Source organism: Sander vitreus, chromosome 12 (genome assembly GCF_031162955.1).
Source record: "Sander vitreus isolate 19-12246 chromosome 12, sanVit1, whole genome shotgun sequence".
NCBI classification, from domain to species: Eukaryota; Metazoa; Chordata; class Actinopteri; order Perciformes; family Percidae; genus Sander; species Sander vitreus.
This window is the reverse complement of record NC_135866.1, coordinates 12221333-12237613: the sequence shown is the minus strand read 5'-3', so window position 1 is coordinate 12237613 and position 16281 is coordinate 12221333. Positions and strand designations below refer to the sequence as shown.

At 41.6% G+C, this 16281-nt stretch overlaps 2 protein-coding genes across 4 annotated transcripts in view; one reads left to right on the top strand and one right to left on the bottom strand.

Annotated features, from left to right (window-relative positions):
- The window catches only part of LOC144526981 (A-type potassium channel modulatory protein DPP6-like), a 73773-nt gene extending 71745 nt beyond the window's left edge, over positions 1-2028 (top strand). For both annotated transcript variants that reach the window (XM_078264758.1, XM_078264759.1), the window contains exon 26: positions 213-2028. In XM_078264758.1, the coding sequence (XP_078120884.1) occupies positions 213-359 (147 nt within the window). In that variant the 3' untranslated portion in view covers positions 360-2028. The remainder of the gene's footprint in view (positions 1-212) is intronic.
- A 1140-nt stretch (positions 2029-3168) lies between these two features.
- The window catches only part of arhgap21b (Rho GTPase activating protein 21b), a 37529-nt gene continuing 24416 nt past the window's right edge, over positions 3169-16281 (bottom strand). For both annotated transcript variants that reach the window (XM_078263849.1, XM_078263850.1), the window contains exons 9-24: positions 15278-15424; positions 14985-15087; positions 14818-14863; positions 14248-14373; positions 13854-14153; positions 11248-11309; positions 11006-11151; positions 10771-10913; positions 10284-10442; positions 10088-10166; positions 9890-9963; positions 9698-9787; positions 9403-9570; positions 8947-9052; positions 6310-6341; positions 3169-6204 (exon numbers count right to left, since the gene is read on the bottom strand). In XM_078263849.1, coding sequence (XP_078119975.1) covers positions 4630-6204; positions 6310-6341; positions 8947-9052; positions 9403-9570; positions 9698-9787; positions 9890-9963; positions 10088-10166; positions 10284-10442; positions 10771-10913; positions 11006-11151; positions 11248-11309; positions 13854-14153; positions 14248-14373; positions 14818-14863; positions 14985-15087; positions 15278-15424 — 3356 coding nt within the window. In that variant the 3' untranslated portion in view covers positions 3169-4629. The remainder of the gene's footprint in view (positions 6205-6309; positions 6342-8946; positions 9053-9402; positions 9571-9697; positions 9788-9889; positions 9964-10087; positions 10167-10283; positions 10443-10770; positions 10914-11005; positions 11152-11247; positions 11310-13853; positions 14154-14247; positions 14374-14817; positions 14864-14984; positions 15088-15277; positions 15425-16281) is intronic.

The following is a 16281-nucleotide window of genomic DNA, read 5'->3' as shown; positions in this document are numbered from 1 at the left end:
AGTTATGACATACTATACTATTACTACTATGATACTTATGACATTTTTATGACCTACAGACTTTTTTGGACTTTTTATGACCTTTTTATGATTTTTTAACATTTTTTTTTATGACATAGACATTTTTGTGACATACTATACTATAACTTTTTTATAACATACTATACTATGACATACAGTACATGAATCCATTCTTGGTTATTTATCTACAGATTTACCCAGATGAGGGACACTTCCTACACAGTGACGGGACGCAGCAGCATCTGAGCCAATCCTTGGTCAACTTCTTCGAGGTGTGTTTCAGGATGCCGGAGATACTGACGGATGAGCAGCAGGAAGATGACGAGGACGACAGTTAAACCTATCCCTCTGAGCAGCGCCCAGCCACCTACTACAGCACAATATGCAACAGGTCTTTCTAAACCCAGTCAACCCACACCACCTGCTGTCCATCCAGATTTTAGCTTTACTCTGAAGCACAGCACCTGGATGTGCAAAAGGGGCCTCAGCCTACAACCCCTCTCCTCACCTCACGCTGGATGCTGGTCAGAAAGACAAAATAAATCTCAGATGTGAACAGTCACATCTGTCTCTGTTATTAAAATATATGGACTAGTACTCCCTCTGGTGGACAAATAGAGGATCTACATAACATCCATTGAGCAATGCATCTCCATTCCAAACCAGGCATATTTATTAGGCGCTTTGCAGCACAAAATATCCCCTGTGAAGATCAGTTCATTATGTTGAGATTTAACTTTGGAAAGGCCACCAGTTTCTGATAACCTTGCCAACCAACTTACTGATTATTGTGTTCATGAGAATGATTACTGCTACTTGTTTCTCAGACTTTCTCTGTTCAGTGTTGTGTCTATGAGTGAATGTCTGGCTGCATCAGTCCGTAGTTGCTTTACAAAACGAAGGCACAATGTTTAACTTGTGTTGTACTTTAAAATGTCTTTACAGAAATGGTATGAAATGTTATTTTCCTCATAATTCTGAATTGAACTCTTGTTCTTTTAGTCACTGTGCCTTACTGTGGGAGAAATGCTAATGATGAGAGCCCACATGACACTGAGAATGAGTAAATATGGATAGGCCTTGTCTGAACTGTGGACTCAAAACAAAAGTTAATTTTCCTCAAATAGTAGCAAGTTATTAGTATGGGAAGTTTAAATTACAAGGTATGGCACTGTTATATCAAAACATGGAAAGAACTGAATACTAAATAATTGTATGTCTTCTTAAAATATGGCATTATACGGAGAAAAATGTAAAGAGTATTTAGTTTGCAAATACAGTTCTTGATATTTACCTTCCAAAGTGGCATTGGTAAGTTAACTATGCTGAATTTTCATTATTTTGTAAATTACTTTGACTTGTGTTTAATGGCTTGACTCTCTCCCCATGTTATGTTAGTATTCAGTGGTTTCTAGTCAGCTGATGTACAAAGTGTATAAATTCTTATATTGTTTAAAGTGCTCATATTATGCATTGTCCCTTACCTTTATTGTGTTATATATTTTTTTGTGTGCATGTTATAGGTTTACAAAATGAAAAAGCCCGAAGTCCACCCCAAAGGGACTTACTATCTCCAACAGAAAACACTGTTCACAAACTGCTCCAAACAGCTCTATTGTAGTCCAGCCTTTACTTCTGTGACAAATGTGCGTCACTTTCAACATGTTATAATGCTCGCCTAGCTGCTAGCGTGGCACACCCTCATACTCTGCTTCTGATTGGCTGGTTGTCGTTACCTAGGTACTGCGCATGTGCGACTCCCAACAAAGATGGAATAGAAGTGAGATGCCTCACTCTGTAGCTAAAACAGAGAGCTCAACACACAGGGTGAAAAGAGGCGTTGCAGCAGTGTGCAGTACAACAAAAATATGGTGTTTTTTGAAAATGAAACCATGTAACCCTATTCTGGTACAACCTCTAAATACAATAATGAACCTGAGCATAATATGAGCACTTTAAGTCTTTATGTTCTATGTGAAACTTGTATATAAAGCATTTTGAAATGTATCTTTGGTTGGCTTTATTCATCACTTCAGTGTGTAAACCAACAAAGTATGTGACTGCTGCCTTGTGCTGCAACATTTGATCTATTTTACTTCTGCCAGTATGCCTTCTTGTGTGCAGTAGCCTACAAGTATTGCAGTACAACCGAGAGCTGAAAAGCTTTTCCTGTGGAAGCAAAGAAGGGCTGTATATTTTGTAGTACTTTACTTTAAAGAAATTTCACTCTGTGGTCGGGTTGATTCAATGGTAGAGCAGGCGCACATATAGTGAGAGGTTTATGCCTCGACGCAGAGGTCCATGGTTCAAATCCGACCTATGACAAACGTCCTGCACGTCTTCCCCCCCTCTCTACCCTTTCTTAACTAGCTGTCCTGTCAAAAATTAAAGGCGGAAAAGCCCAAAAAAATAATCTTTAAAAAAGAAATTTCACTCAAACGTACTGTCTTTAAATGTCTGTCTGTAATGTCTTAAAACTGTAACGCAGTAATGTTTACTCAAAGGGAAAGAGGAATGATAAAGAAATGTATGATGATATCTGATAGACCCATTAAACACAAAGTGAAAACAGATCTCTACAATATACACTACCTGTCAAAAGTTTGGGGTCACTTAGAAATGTCCATTCCACTCCATTACAGTCAGAATACCAGCTGATATCAGGTGCATTGTTTTTTTAGCCAGGGCAGCAGTTTTCAGATTAGATTATGTGTTTACATAATTGCAAAAGGGTTCTCCAATGTTTTCTCAGTTAGCCTTTTAAAATGATATGAGAAACAGAATGTGTCTTTGGAACATTGGATGAATGGTTGCTGATAATGGGCAATGTAGATATTGCATTAAAGATCAGCTACTTCTTTCTACAACAGTCGAGAACCCTTTTGCAATTATGTAAGCACATTATCTAATCTGAAAACTGCTGCCCTGATTAAAAAAGCAATGCAACTGATCTCTGGTATCTCAGCTGGTATTCTAAGTCACCCCAAACTTTTGACAGGTAGCGTAAATTAAACATAAAATACAGTGTCAAAAAAGCCACATTACATCTAATTTGATTCAGCTGATTCTATTATAGCCTTTCTTTGCTTACATATACTACTGTGATGCTTTTCTACAACGTGGTCAAAAAATAAACATACAAGACCATTTTCCATTGACAAAATTTATTTCCAGTGTTTCAGGAGACTGTGCACACACCTCTAACAATCAGAGGAACACAGCATTGGTACAAACGGTCCAGCTCAATGAAGCGTTTCCTCATGCAGGGACCTCTCTCGTCAGAAAAGTACCAAACTGCCCACAACACCCACACCGGCCTCATCATCATCATCTCACAATACTGTACTTTAATCCTGCAATTTGATGGAAATTTAAAAGTAAAGCAGCTAAAACATGGCATGTATGTACATTTAAGTTACTTATTTTACAAGGAATATTTAAAATTCAAGTTCTGTTAAAATCAAAAAAATGATAAACAGAGAAAAAAAATGTATAAAACATGTTAAGACCAGAGTGGAATGCCTAAGGAATGGAAGCTCGGCATTTTGTTACATAACCTGTAGAATGACTGAGTCGACAATATAAAATGTCATTCACAGTAACATCTTTGTGCATTTCAACAAAGACAATATGGCACCCTTAACAATTCATTGAGAGGCACTTCCTATTGTGAAAAAACATGATTTTCTGATTTGAATACCCATTTTCTTTTTCGTCCAAAGCCATTGACAGATGTGTGAACCACGAACACTAAAGCCACAACATAACATTTGCATTAGAGGGATGTTGTTCACTGCTCTTTAAACCACATAACTGGGATGAATAAGAACTATTTCCATTTGCATAAGTCCAGTGTCTCCTCGTCACCTTTGTACCTTTGGAAAGGCCCCTTTGACAGCAGAAAGCTTGTAGGCAGTCCAAACACAGGCTGTACCAAAAACACAATTCAAGTACACAGAAAATAGGGGTATGTACACTTTAGAGTGAAACACAAGCATCTAAAGCTTTTAGTCAGTATTACAGCAAGCATGTCTGTACATTCTTCATTTGGTTACTTAGAGACTCACTGACTTTGAACATCATAACTTTCTTTACACAAAAATAGTTCCTCTGCAATACTAAAAACTTTACTACTTCCTATTCATTCTAAAAGTCAGTTCATCCTTAAAGCCACTAAGCTAAACCTTTAAAACAATCTTAACTTGAGTGTCACTGTTCACACTTCCTTGCACAGACTTCACAGGCTCATTGTTCATGAGCAACAGGTCCTCTCCATCTTCAGCACAACAGGGATTTGTATTAGGAGGGAAGATATCCTCCTACTGCGCCATCCCAAAGTCATTTGTCATTTAAAAAAAAGAAATAAAAGGGTATAAACACCATTTTTGTTTCATGCCTTATACATGAGCAGGATCAACGATCCCTGTGTGCAGTAATTCTCTTTTCACAAGCAAGCACACCAGTTACAGACACACACTCCAAACAATTTTGTACAACATGCTCATTCACTAACATTGGTCACACAACAGACATTATACTGACAGACTCCCAAGTACGTACACATCTCACAGACGAAGGACATACACAGTCAAACACGTCCAATACTTCTTACAGGTACTGATAGAAGCGCGAATGGACCACCTGGGAATTAGTGAGTTTATGTGGGTGAGCGGTGGCCGAAAGGCTCAGATTCTTACTCTGAGGAGCATCCCCGTTGAACACTTCAGCTGGACGATGTGGGAGTTCAGAAGAGGACGAGGCTCCAAGGTTCTGGGACATTGCGCTGCACAGCCCCCCCTGCTGTTCAGAGAGGTCCACGCTGACCTCTGGATTGCTTGTGCGGTGGCGCTCACGGGCAATCCAGTCCCTAATTGAAAAGTCCTGAGAGCTGCACTTAGGCTTCAGCTGGTCCACAGCTGACAGCTCCGACCGAGAGCCTGAACCGATGCCAACATGCTGCGACCAGTCTCCCAAAACAGACAGCTCTGCAAAGTCCCTCTGACCACCCATGGTGTGTCTGCGTCTGATGTTCTTCTTCTTCTTACTGCGGCCCTCCGGGGACCGGCTCCTCTGGCTGCCCACGCCAAACATGTCATCCACAGACATTCGTAGACGCACCTTGAGTCTGTCAGTGATCTTCAGCTTCCACGCAGGCTCTGCCTTATCTAATTCGCTCCGAGACGAGGAGCTGAGGCTGCCTGTGGAGCGGCCTTTGACTGACCCCATCACACACGACAATCTGTTGGAATCTTTATCGCTCCAAGCTCCATCCAGTGAAGACTCGCTGACAGTTTTCTGTTGAGCAGCTTTCTTTCTGGAGAGTGTATCACATTCGATGAGTCTGTGGGAGGGGAGGGGTCGAGGAGCTTCCTGCAGTTCGTGCTGATCAGTTTTTCCGACTGTAAACACTGACAGGTCGCTCTCACTGTCCGTCTCCATCGGCCTTCCCTCGCTGATGAGCTCACTTCTCTCGTCGTCTGCATCGTCTCCACCCCTGCTCTCCGCCACAGACTGCACTTCAGGACTGAGGGTGCTGAGCTCTACTCCAGTCAGGAACGTCATGGAGGAGGTGGTGGAGTAGTCAGAGGTGATGGAGCAAACCTCCGCTCCCAACCCGCTGGGGCCAGCTTCTGGACCCAGAGCCACAGTCCTGCTTCGCCTCACTCTGGGCACCGACGCTTGGGAGCTGGTGCTGTTCATCGTACCGAGGTCGGACACTGTGTCGTCGTAGTTGGAAGGCGGGTCTGACAGAGAGGACTGGTGAGCCATCTGCATGCGGTAGCTGAGGTTCGGGGAATGGGGAGGTGAGGCATACGGGGAGCCACTTTGAAGGGTGGAGGAAACGTGTTCTGGAGGCAGGGGGGTGAAGGGCTTCGTCAGGCTGCTGGAGAGATTCTCCTTCCGGTTTGTTTTGTCAAGCTGTTCCTCAGAGCTGTTCCTGTTCTCGTCTTTCTCACTGGTTTCATCCGTCTCCCCCTCCTCCTCGGTCCGGCTGTCTGGGGACCACAGAGGCTGCTGCTGGCTCTCCTCCGGGAGCTCCTTCTTGGGGAACACAGCGTCCAGGTCGTCGTCTGAACTGCTGGGATGAGCTTTGTCCTTGGGCTTCTTACGTTTGCGGCTGGCGAAGAAGGAGGAGCGCAGCATCTCTTTGCTACACTGATCCTTCCCTGACCCCCACAAGCCCTGTTGATACAGAACCAAGACTCGTCAAAACCAGACTGAAGAATATAAAAACACTAAAGAAGGAATGAATGATTTATGTTACAAAACGAAATAAGAGGACATTACCTTTGATTTGGAGGAGTCACTACATGCTGAATCTGTATCAAAGAGAAGAGAGTCGTTACTAAGAGTCTGCCAACCCTCGGGCTTGCTTAAAACAGTCAAGATAAAGAAAGCGAAAAGGCAGATTAAAAGTTTGTTTCAGAGTGAAACTGACAGATATGATGAGTATAATGAGAGCAGCTGAATGAAAGCAGACGATACATTTTCGGCTCAGAGAGAGCGACATGAGAACGAGTAACCACACTAAGCAGTATATGGATAAGTGGATCAAGCGGCAGAAGAGGCCTGAGATGAAGGGTGAGAGGAAACAAAGTGAAAACCCAGCAGTAAACCAAGACACAAAAAGCGGCTCATGCTCATGTATCGATGGAACGACGGCACATCACGGACAAACACGTCAGTCACAGAGCATCACATGTAGCCACCAACCAGCTGTAGGCATTCTTTCCCAACTCAAAGACATCACAGAGGAGAGAGAGTGATGAGTTTGCTCTGACTTAAGGGGCCTGAGCTGAACAGATCAGTGAGTGTATGTCGTGGTTGATACAGATGGCGCAGGCAAGCCTTAGAATAACCTTAATATAAGAAAGATTGCTCTTACTCCAAGCTAGATTTACTCCTGCGGGGGGGGGCCTTTAACATGTAACCTGTCATCCTCAACAACATAAAAGGCAAATCAAAGAGTACATGGAAGTTTCTTGTCTCACTTTGCAAAAGGAGAAAACACACAAACTGCAGCTAACAAAAGATGAACAGACTAATAGCCCTTTTCGACCAAATAATTACAGGAACCATGGAGCCACAAGAACTAAACTCAGGAACTGAAAGTCCCTTTCATTTTCAATGCATCTGAAAAACCCTGAAGATTAGGCAGATCTGTTCCTTAATGAATATAAATAACGCTGTAGGGAAGTCAAGCCTGAGGTTGGCGAATAATCGACATTCAGCACTGATAGTTCCAGGGTCATCAGAAAGCACTACTCCTGGAACAGAAACTTTGTTTGACACAAACAAAACATACGACAAAGTAACTAAATTTAGTCATTGTATCCTCTGGTCAAAGGTTCCTGAAAGGGTTCCTGGGCTCCTGAAAGAGTTCCTGCGGTGGAATCGGGCTATTAATGATCTAATTTAGGTTTAAACTGTGTGTGTCAGGGTTGGGTAGGGGAACAATGTGAGGGGCGAGTTAGTGATTGATGTAGGTGTTACACATTATGTAACAGTAGGAGGTGACGAAGTATGTGGGAATATTTGTCTGTACTTGAATGAAGACAAAGATTTGGAAATAAAAGGCATCACAGACGACAAATCAAACAAAAAGACACAAGAGGAGGCACCTGAAACTAAAAACTACCTTTCACAGCAAATAGCACTACATCTACATGCTTGGAGTCCCATCCACTGCTATATGACTGCATGTGTGCCTCTGCATCAACAAGTCAATACGTATTTATTGGTTGTATGTGTGGGTTTGTTTTGAGTTTAAACGCGTGTGTCCCACCACTACGACCCCACCCTTAGACATCATGACAGATTATGCCACATGACCGGGAGAGAACCTGAGGTTGACCGTACCATGCTACTTGTCCTTGCGATCAGCTTTAGAGACAACAAGAGACAGCAGAAGGGCTTTCAGAGAAAGTACAGCAGCATTGCTCTGTATCCCTCAATTTAGGGTATTGGTTATAATATGAGACGTGCACACCACAGGAAAAATGACAAACATCGACTTCTCTTTCTTTCTTTTTTATCTTTTTTCCTCCTTTCGCCCAAATTTAAAAGAGCTGCGGGTTTCTGCAGACTAGGCAGCTACACTGGGCACAACACTCGTCCTTCTTCCTACAGTCCCAGCTGTCCATCACTGACATAACAGAGTCCATCAGTGACATCATCGAGTGATAGACGCCGCCCACTTGGCCTGTGTCAAGATTGGGTAATGTGTGAGTGCTGGACAGGAATGGGGGAGAAAAACAACACACTACACACAGAAGGGCAGAGGTCAGAAGGGTTAAAACTTCCATCTTTTCTTTATTTTTGTTTGATTTACTTTGGGAAAGAACATGCCAGGATTATGTGAGAGACGAGGAGGAGGGGAAGAAAAGAACTGAAAGAAAAGGAGTCGTCTCAACACAGGTAAAGCACAGGGAGAAAAAAAATGACTTGAGCAGGAGAAAATAAAGAGTAAAGCAAAGAAATGAACGAAAATAAAACTTGGACAATTTATCGCTTTGGGCCAAAAAATGTGAATAGCGAAACAAAAACTAAGGCTTTTATCCAAAAACAAATGAATTAATAAAAAAGGCTCAACATACTGCAAGGTATTTTTTTAAGTTGCCAATGGTTAAACCACAAACTGTATTCATTGAAAATGTACTGAAAAAGCTTGCTTTAACGGAAACAAAAACAAATTTGGCAGACTTTTTTGTTGTTGCTCAAAACACTTAAAATTATGAAAAAAATAGGCATGATGTTCATTATTTTAGCATTAACAATTGACACACTGCTAATATTTCTAACAAATCTATTGCACAAATATTTTAAACTTTTCAACTTTAATAATATGTTATTGCTGCCATAATAATATATTTGCTGTGGCGATGCTGGAGTGCTTCTCCTAAGAGATAACCCTCTCAGACTTACCTGAAACTTCGCCCGGTGAAGCTGCAGTCCGTCCAATGTTGGAGAGCAGGTGGTCGATATTGGGCACAGGCTGAGACTGCACTGTGCTTTCCTGCTCAGCTGTGGTCTGGAGCCGCACATGGAGGGAATGTGCACAGTTTAAACAAGAACAGAAGAGAAAGCCGAGAGAAGATAAGTGACTGAACACAACACATCATTGGGAAAAAAGAAAGATAACCACAAAAAGGAGATCATGCATTTTATCTAAAGCTGCATTAATTCATTGAATTAACTCTGTTCTGGTCTCTACCAATATAGTAATTTGAGCCATTTCTCATATTGATTAGTGCAGCTTTAAATACTTACATGTATAAAATAAACAGCATTAAGAGTATGGTTATCTATGATACGAGTTGTTTATCCATGACAAACAAACAACAAAAGGAAGAAAAGAAAGAAAAAAGAATTGCCACATACAACAGGGTCCTCGTCACCGTCGTCAGTGAAGAACCAGTCATATTGCTGGATAAGGTTCTCAACTATCTTGCACTGGTCCGGCATGTGATTAACCATGTTGGTCATGTTGTCCTCAGAGGTTCTGACCAGCGTAGGACCAAACACAATTGCCAGGTTACGAGGCTCCATCTAAACAGATAAGGTTAGGACAAATCAGGTTTAATGTAATAATCCTCAAAAGGACACTGGATTTGCAAAGGATCGGAGGGTGTTACCTAATGACATTAACACTGACAGATCTTGTTAACCGCCTTACCTTGTTCTTTTCACAGTTGTCAGAAACCTTCTTGAGGTGAGCACAAAGGAATTTTAGAGTTTCAAAGTGATGATCAGGTAATTCTTGTATCTGCAAGAATTGACAAAAAAAAGAAAGAGTTTCAGGATTAATGGTATGCCTAAATATAATGCTCTTCAAATGAACACATCTCACATTAGATTTTTCACTCACCAGCCTCTTGAGCTCCTTTAATCTCTCCACTGAGTCTTCTGTTCTGTTGGCTTCAATAAAATCAGCATACTTTTCTGTGAATAGAGGAAAAACTACTTAGAATAGCAAAAGGAAAAGTCGCACAGAAAATCCAGCGTTACTCAAGTTTTTGTTTGCAATTTCTGGGTCGTGACTTTCAGTGTATTTACAAGATCTCACCATTTGTAAACAGAGGTTCTGGAAGTTTTCGGAAAAAAGACTTAAGTAAACTACTGATGACGTTGAGGTCCCGCCATTTCTGCAGAAAAGTGGTGAGAAAGCATCGTGTTAGAGCTTACAGCACAAATCTGTCACTGCTAAGAGAGGTCAGTAAAGTGGCACACTGTACTTTGCAACCCGGCTGTCAGTCACTCACGTCTTCCTGGATGTCGATGTCAGTCATGCCTTTGCTGTTGAGCTCCTCCTGCATGCTGGAGATGGCAGCATTGTTCCCAGGCACTCTGTAGATTCCTGTGTACTCCAGACCTCTCTCCTCCACCACATTACAGCACACCTCCACGATCAAAGGAACAAACTGCACAACACACAGGAAAACACAAGATACAACATATCACTGACAACTGCATGTTGAATCTGAACAATTAACAAAAACTTACAAACTGTTACAGACCGAGTACAGATGTGATGTGCATGCAGTTATGTCATACACATCAGTGTTTCCAACAGCCAGCCAAAGTGAGCTACCCTAGCAAGAATTAGTGACCGTTCTGGCTGACAGGTTGAAGCAAAATCTATATTGTGTATATGTGTATTATAATATTCCAATTATAGTTTTACATCATCTGAATGCTAAACTACTGGAGCATTTTCTCACAAATAAATAAAGAGAGATTGAGACTCACCCTGTTAGTCTGTGCAGCTGGACAGTCATCAAGCCGCACCCCGAACGTGACCCCAGCTGGAGTCTTTTTTTCGAAGGGCTTCCTCATAATCCCTGCAATGCCAATTTTCCAAGCAGCTCTGTCCCTTGGTGGACTGGAGTCATCTAACAGAGTAAACACACATATATGCACATAAATTAGACATCTGAGATTAAAAATGCCCTTGAAGCACACTAAATGAAGCTGGTGCCTTTACCTCTCAGCGCCCTCCGATCCTCTCCTGTTTTGGGCGAATGAGGGCTGTGGGTCTTGCCGTCTGTTTTACCTCCCAGGAAGGCTTGTTTGATACTGAGGGATTGGCGTGAGGTTTTAGGGGAGGGTTCAGACCTGCTGCTGGGCGTACTGATTGCAAAAAATACACAAATAATACCATTAGGTTGGCATACAACTACAATGGGTAGATATTTGCTTGAGTACTATGATTGGAGTCCTGCATACCTCATCATGTTGTATTCTTTGATCTTTCGACTGATCAAGTCCTGACTTGTTACAGCAGCATTCTGTAATGTCAGCAGAAATACATTCAGGACATTAAATAAAGTTAAAACTTTAAAAAAAAGTTTTTTCTACATTAAATGCAGGCTGATTTCGATTTTATTTCTAATATGAGTTACCAATTGTTAATTACTTGATATTTCTTGTAAATCCAGCAAAACAATGTCCTAAAGTGGGCCTTTAAAGGCATTGGTGCATACATCTATAAAGATGTGGTGGCAATTAGGAAATAGCCACTCTGGGACACTGCAGAGAGGCAAATAACTGTACAAATGACAGAAGTGACACCGGTTTGCCCTCTGAGCCAGCTATGTACTGAACCTAAGAGAGAATTTTAATTTAAAAAAAATAAAATAAAAAACACAACAATGAGAAAATGAAATTTAAAAGGCCTGATGTTAACAAGACTGCAGTCTGATTACAGACATGATTATGACAAACATGCCTATTTTCTGCCTTACAGAAAATATTATACGATTGGGATAGAGAGATTCTACCAGGAGCCTTTTATTTAAATATTTCCCAGCCTGATTGGATTAAATGGTAAAAAATTGTCTATGCTGATAACAGGGGCAGTCTTACTGGGCAGTTTTACTACAACAAATATCTTAATATGTACACCTAATCCTGCCTATTTTTTTGTGCTGCCAGTCCTCCATCTCAGATATTGCATGTCTTCCTTTGGTGGCATTACTAATGTAACGTTAGGGCTCAACAAGACACATTTCCTTAGCTAAGAATCTGTATCGCTCATAGATTGACTATTGACTACGGGTGTGACGAGACGAGACACGAAATTTGGTTCACGAGATCGAGACAAGATTTTAACACTATTTTAATAAAAACGTCAATGAAAAAAATAAGACTGGAAAATTCGTCCTTTATTCAATCCAAAGTCACAAAATGAAAAACGAGCACTGAAAGGTTTTGCCACTAACTCAATTGACTGGCTTCTCTTGTATAACTAACAGTTACACTGTTACCATATGTATGGTGGAGAGATAGTCTCTTCACTCAGAGAACAGTAGTAGCAGTAGTTGTTTTGTACTTGAATTTGTCATTTTACAGTAGACCGAGAGAAATAAAGCTTATTTTATCGTTTCACAGTGATTACGTTCTAAAGCGCAAATAAATTACCATCAAACACTCAGATAATTTTTGTGAAGACAGATGCTCTTTTCTCCTCCTCTACATTTTATTCATTGCAGCAGTAAACAAGGTAGTAGGCTACTCTAGGTGATTGTCGATTTATGACCATTCTAGGATGAAGGGAGAACATGTCTTTGTTTAATATCATTAAAAGTAAAGTTAGGTTTTGCTGTCCGCTTCCCGACTCATTTTAAAAAGGACAGAGAAAGACAGTGGTCTCGGGGAGACAGCGCCACATTGAACTGCACGCTGTAGTCGCGTGTGTGTGTCTTAGCTAAGGCATGGATACCCGACCCGAGCCCGACGGGTTCGGACAGATATTTAGAAATTATGGTCGGGTTCGGGCATGGCTCGGTCACATCAGCGTAAAATGGTGCTGCGGCTTCTTTAAGAGAGCTCATGTGTCTGTGTGTGTAAGTGAAAGAGAAAGAGGAGCAGACGTGTAAATGTAACCGGAGCAGGGTTATTCATGTTATAACGAGTCTCCCCTGGTTTTCTGATCACGGTCGGAAACGAAGCAAGCAGTGAAGGTTAACACATTGAACATTTTAACAGCTTATTAACGTGAGCTTGTTGCCCTGTGTGTGCTAATGCGCTCATCTGTTGACATTTCCGAATGCCTACAGTTGCTTAATAAAAGCTTTCCACACAAACAAACGTATGCCTACATGTGTCATTAATATGAGAAAAAAAAGAGATTTTAACGGTGTCAGGCTCGGGTCAGGCTCGGACATAAATCTCTTGATGCCTGTCAGGCTCGGGCCGAGCTCGGTCATGGTTCTGTCGGACGAGGGCTGGGTTCGGACAGAAAAATTCGGCCCGATCTGGACTCTAGTCTCAGCCGAGAGAGAGAGAGGGGGAGAGAGAGCGTCAGTACTTTCTAACGTTGTAATGCTGGGTTTTACAGGCGGCTTTTTTCTTCCGCTATTGCTCTGCAAAAGTAAATTCAGAGTCAACTTTGGAGAACGGGCGGGGGATCTAGCCAATTTCGAAGTTAAAGTCAGACTCATCCGTGATGCTGGATGCTGCTCCGCACTTGTGTACTGATATCGCGAGACACTTTTTACCTCAACGAAAAATCTTGTCACGTTTTATCTCGCACACCTCTACTATTGACTATAGAGTGACGTGATTCCCAAAGGAGTTTATTTGTAAAAGGCACTTCTTAGCCAATTTCAATCTAAAACTCTGAAGATAAACTGATCCAGACCAGGCATGGTGTGCAACATAAGTTGCTATGTGATCTAGCCAATTTAAAAGAGAGCCACCTTAGTAACATCAAGAACTCCGGCTTTAGGCTGACATACCTCGCTTACCTACTAATCACGCTTTGTGGTTCACCCCTCAGGTGATAATAATCTTGATTGTGTCTACACAACACGAGTCTTGCTAAAACACACCTCTTCATCTGGGTTGCTGTTTTCCTGAATGACTCTGATCCAAGACAACATGTCATCCCTCCCTTCTGCCTGGAACAAATACTCGCAGTCTGAGGTGGTGAGTCGCAGCACATTCTTGCGTCTTGTGTCACTATAGGAGATGTCAATCAGACAGGCCTTAATGCTGATTTGCAGTGGGACCTCGTCAGATGGCGTGGAAGCATTAGACAGCGCATCCTTCCTGTCTTTGTAGAGGGTTAGGGTGTGACCTTGTAAAACAGCATACATAGGCTTCCATGATCTCATTCCTCCACCAACACGCTACAGAGATGTGGAGACAATAGAGAAATACTTACACATCAAAGGATTAGTGATAGATATGGTTTAAAATGAAGGTATGATTGTACAGGCATACCTTATTTTTATCTGTACTAAACTGCCTAAAATTGAGCAACCCTTCTTTGGAAGAATCGGCAAAGATATCCGAAGAAGAATCTCTTCGAGATCCAGAATCCCCAGAGGATTTATGTCCGTCCAAAGCCTGCAAATGTGAAATTGTGAAAAAAAAGTTCTGGCATTACTAGCGGATAGTAGAGTGTGACATGAAACATGGGGAGATTGAAAGAGGAAGATGACATGCAACAAGATCTCTAGGCAAATCAAACTAGGGATGCCCCATTTACATGGTCACCGGGACATGCCAATATCAAAAGGAAGCCAGAGAAGGTAAATTGAGAGAGCATCAAAGCCTGTCTAAAAATAACTAACCACTAAATAAAAACATAGAATAGACAATAGAAACACATCACACACTGTGTAAGGAAATTAAAGGAATATTTTTAATTTATGAGACCAGTATGTTGTAATATAGAAAGCGCTTAGAGAATTACAAGCAACAAGTTCCATATTTTTAGGACTAAATCAAATGTTGTATAATGACATAAGAAAAGTCTTGCATGTTGTGAGCAATCCTATAGCTCCTCACCTTCCTCAGGCCCCTGAGACTGGGCATATTCTTACTAGAAGATCTCCTAAAGAAGTGGAACAACAAAGAAATGCAGATTTCAAGTCAGAGACAAGGTCAGACAGATCCATAACCCAATACAAATGAGAAAATACTAAAGCAATGACCTATTCATAGAATGCACTCACCTTCTACCCTCCTCCTGGTAGTTATCCAGACCTTCATCGTAGGATTTGGACCGCTCTGTTTTGCTGGCTGAATCAGACTCCAGCAAAGCACTTCTCAGGGACTCTATACAGTGATGAAAAATATTATAAAAATATATATTTGTCATTTTTGACCCAAGTTATGAGTGTTAATGAGGGCAACATTAAGCTCTTAGAGAAAGCTTGAGTCTTTAGCCATGGTCAAATGTTAAAATAAAAAGTTTAAACAATAAAACCACAATGGGTTAAAACCCAACCAACCCAATGCCATTTACCTTGGTCATGTGACAGCTGACGACGAATGGGAGGGCATGGTGAGCCTGGACTGGGGGGACCTGTAGTTATAGATGGTGCAACAGATATCACAGCGGAGGGTGGAATAGGAGTGGCCTCCTGGTCGACACTGGGGCTGATTGGCTCATCTATGATGACAATAAAAAATTCTGTGTGAGCACAGAGATGAATGGAAAGAGAGCTTTTGTCACATATTCAACTACATTATGTATCTGGCTAAGAATGCAGACCTGCTGAATATTTATCTTTAACATGTGTATTAAAGACCACTTCATCAGCTATCATCTGTGGGATTTGGGCAAAAATTAAAAACAGTCGTCTTTCTTACTCATATGGCTTACATGTCACACCACAGCTGAGAGTCGGAACAGATCGTCTTCTGACATGTTTCTTGAGGGAAAAAGAAGATCTAAGTGCTTGAGTACCGCCCACTCCTGGCACTTCAAGCCTAAAACAGCTCAGAGTACAAAGCTGCTCTCTGCAGCCGAGGGGCTTTTGGAGCTAAATTTAAAAAGAAACTGTCCTAGTTCCAGCCTGTACCCAACTTTGAAACGGGGCAAGGGAAAAAGGATGTCACCATCTCCCAATCAAGGCCCGTTAGGTTAACTTATGTTTACAACTCTCTCCAACATAAGATGAACAATCTCTTCCACTATAGTCTGCATACAGCAAAGTCCATAACAAACCCAAAGGACCTTAACGTTTGCATATGAGGCACAAATGCAGAAAAGAACAGGACAACTCAGGTCTCTTCTGGTTTAACGTTCACTCTCATGACAGGCCATACACCAGGCAGCTTGCAATAGCAACCCCCAAGGGGTTCTGCTCCAGGCTCAAACTGTTCATCAGCAACATCATGAAGCGTCTTCTTCCAAAAGACCCTCACACACGGCTACTAAAAGAGGTATCAAAAAGTGCATCCAAAATTAAACTGCATCGCTATAAAATTAATTCAAATTAACAAGGAACGATCAAATTCCAGTCA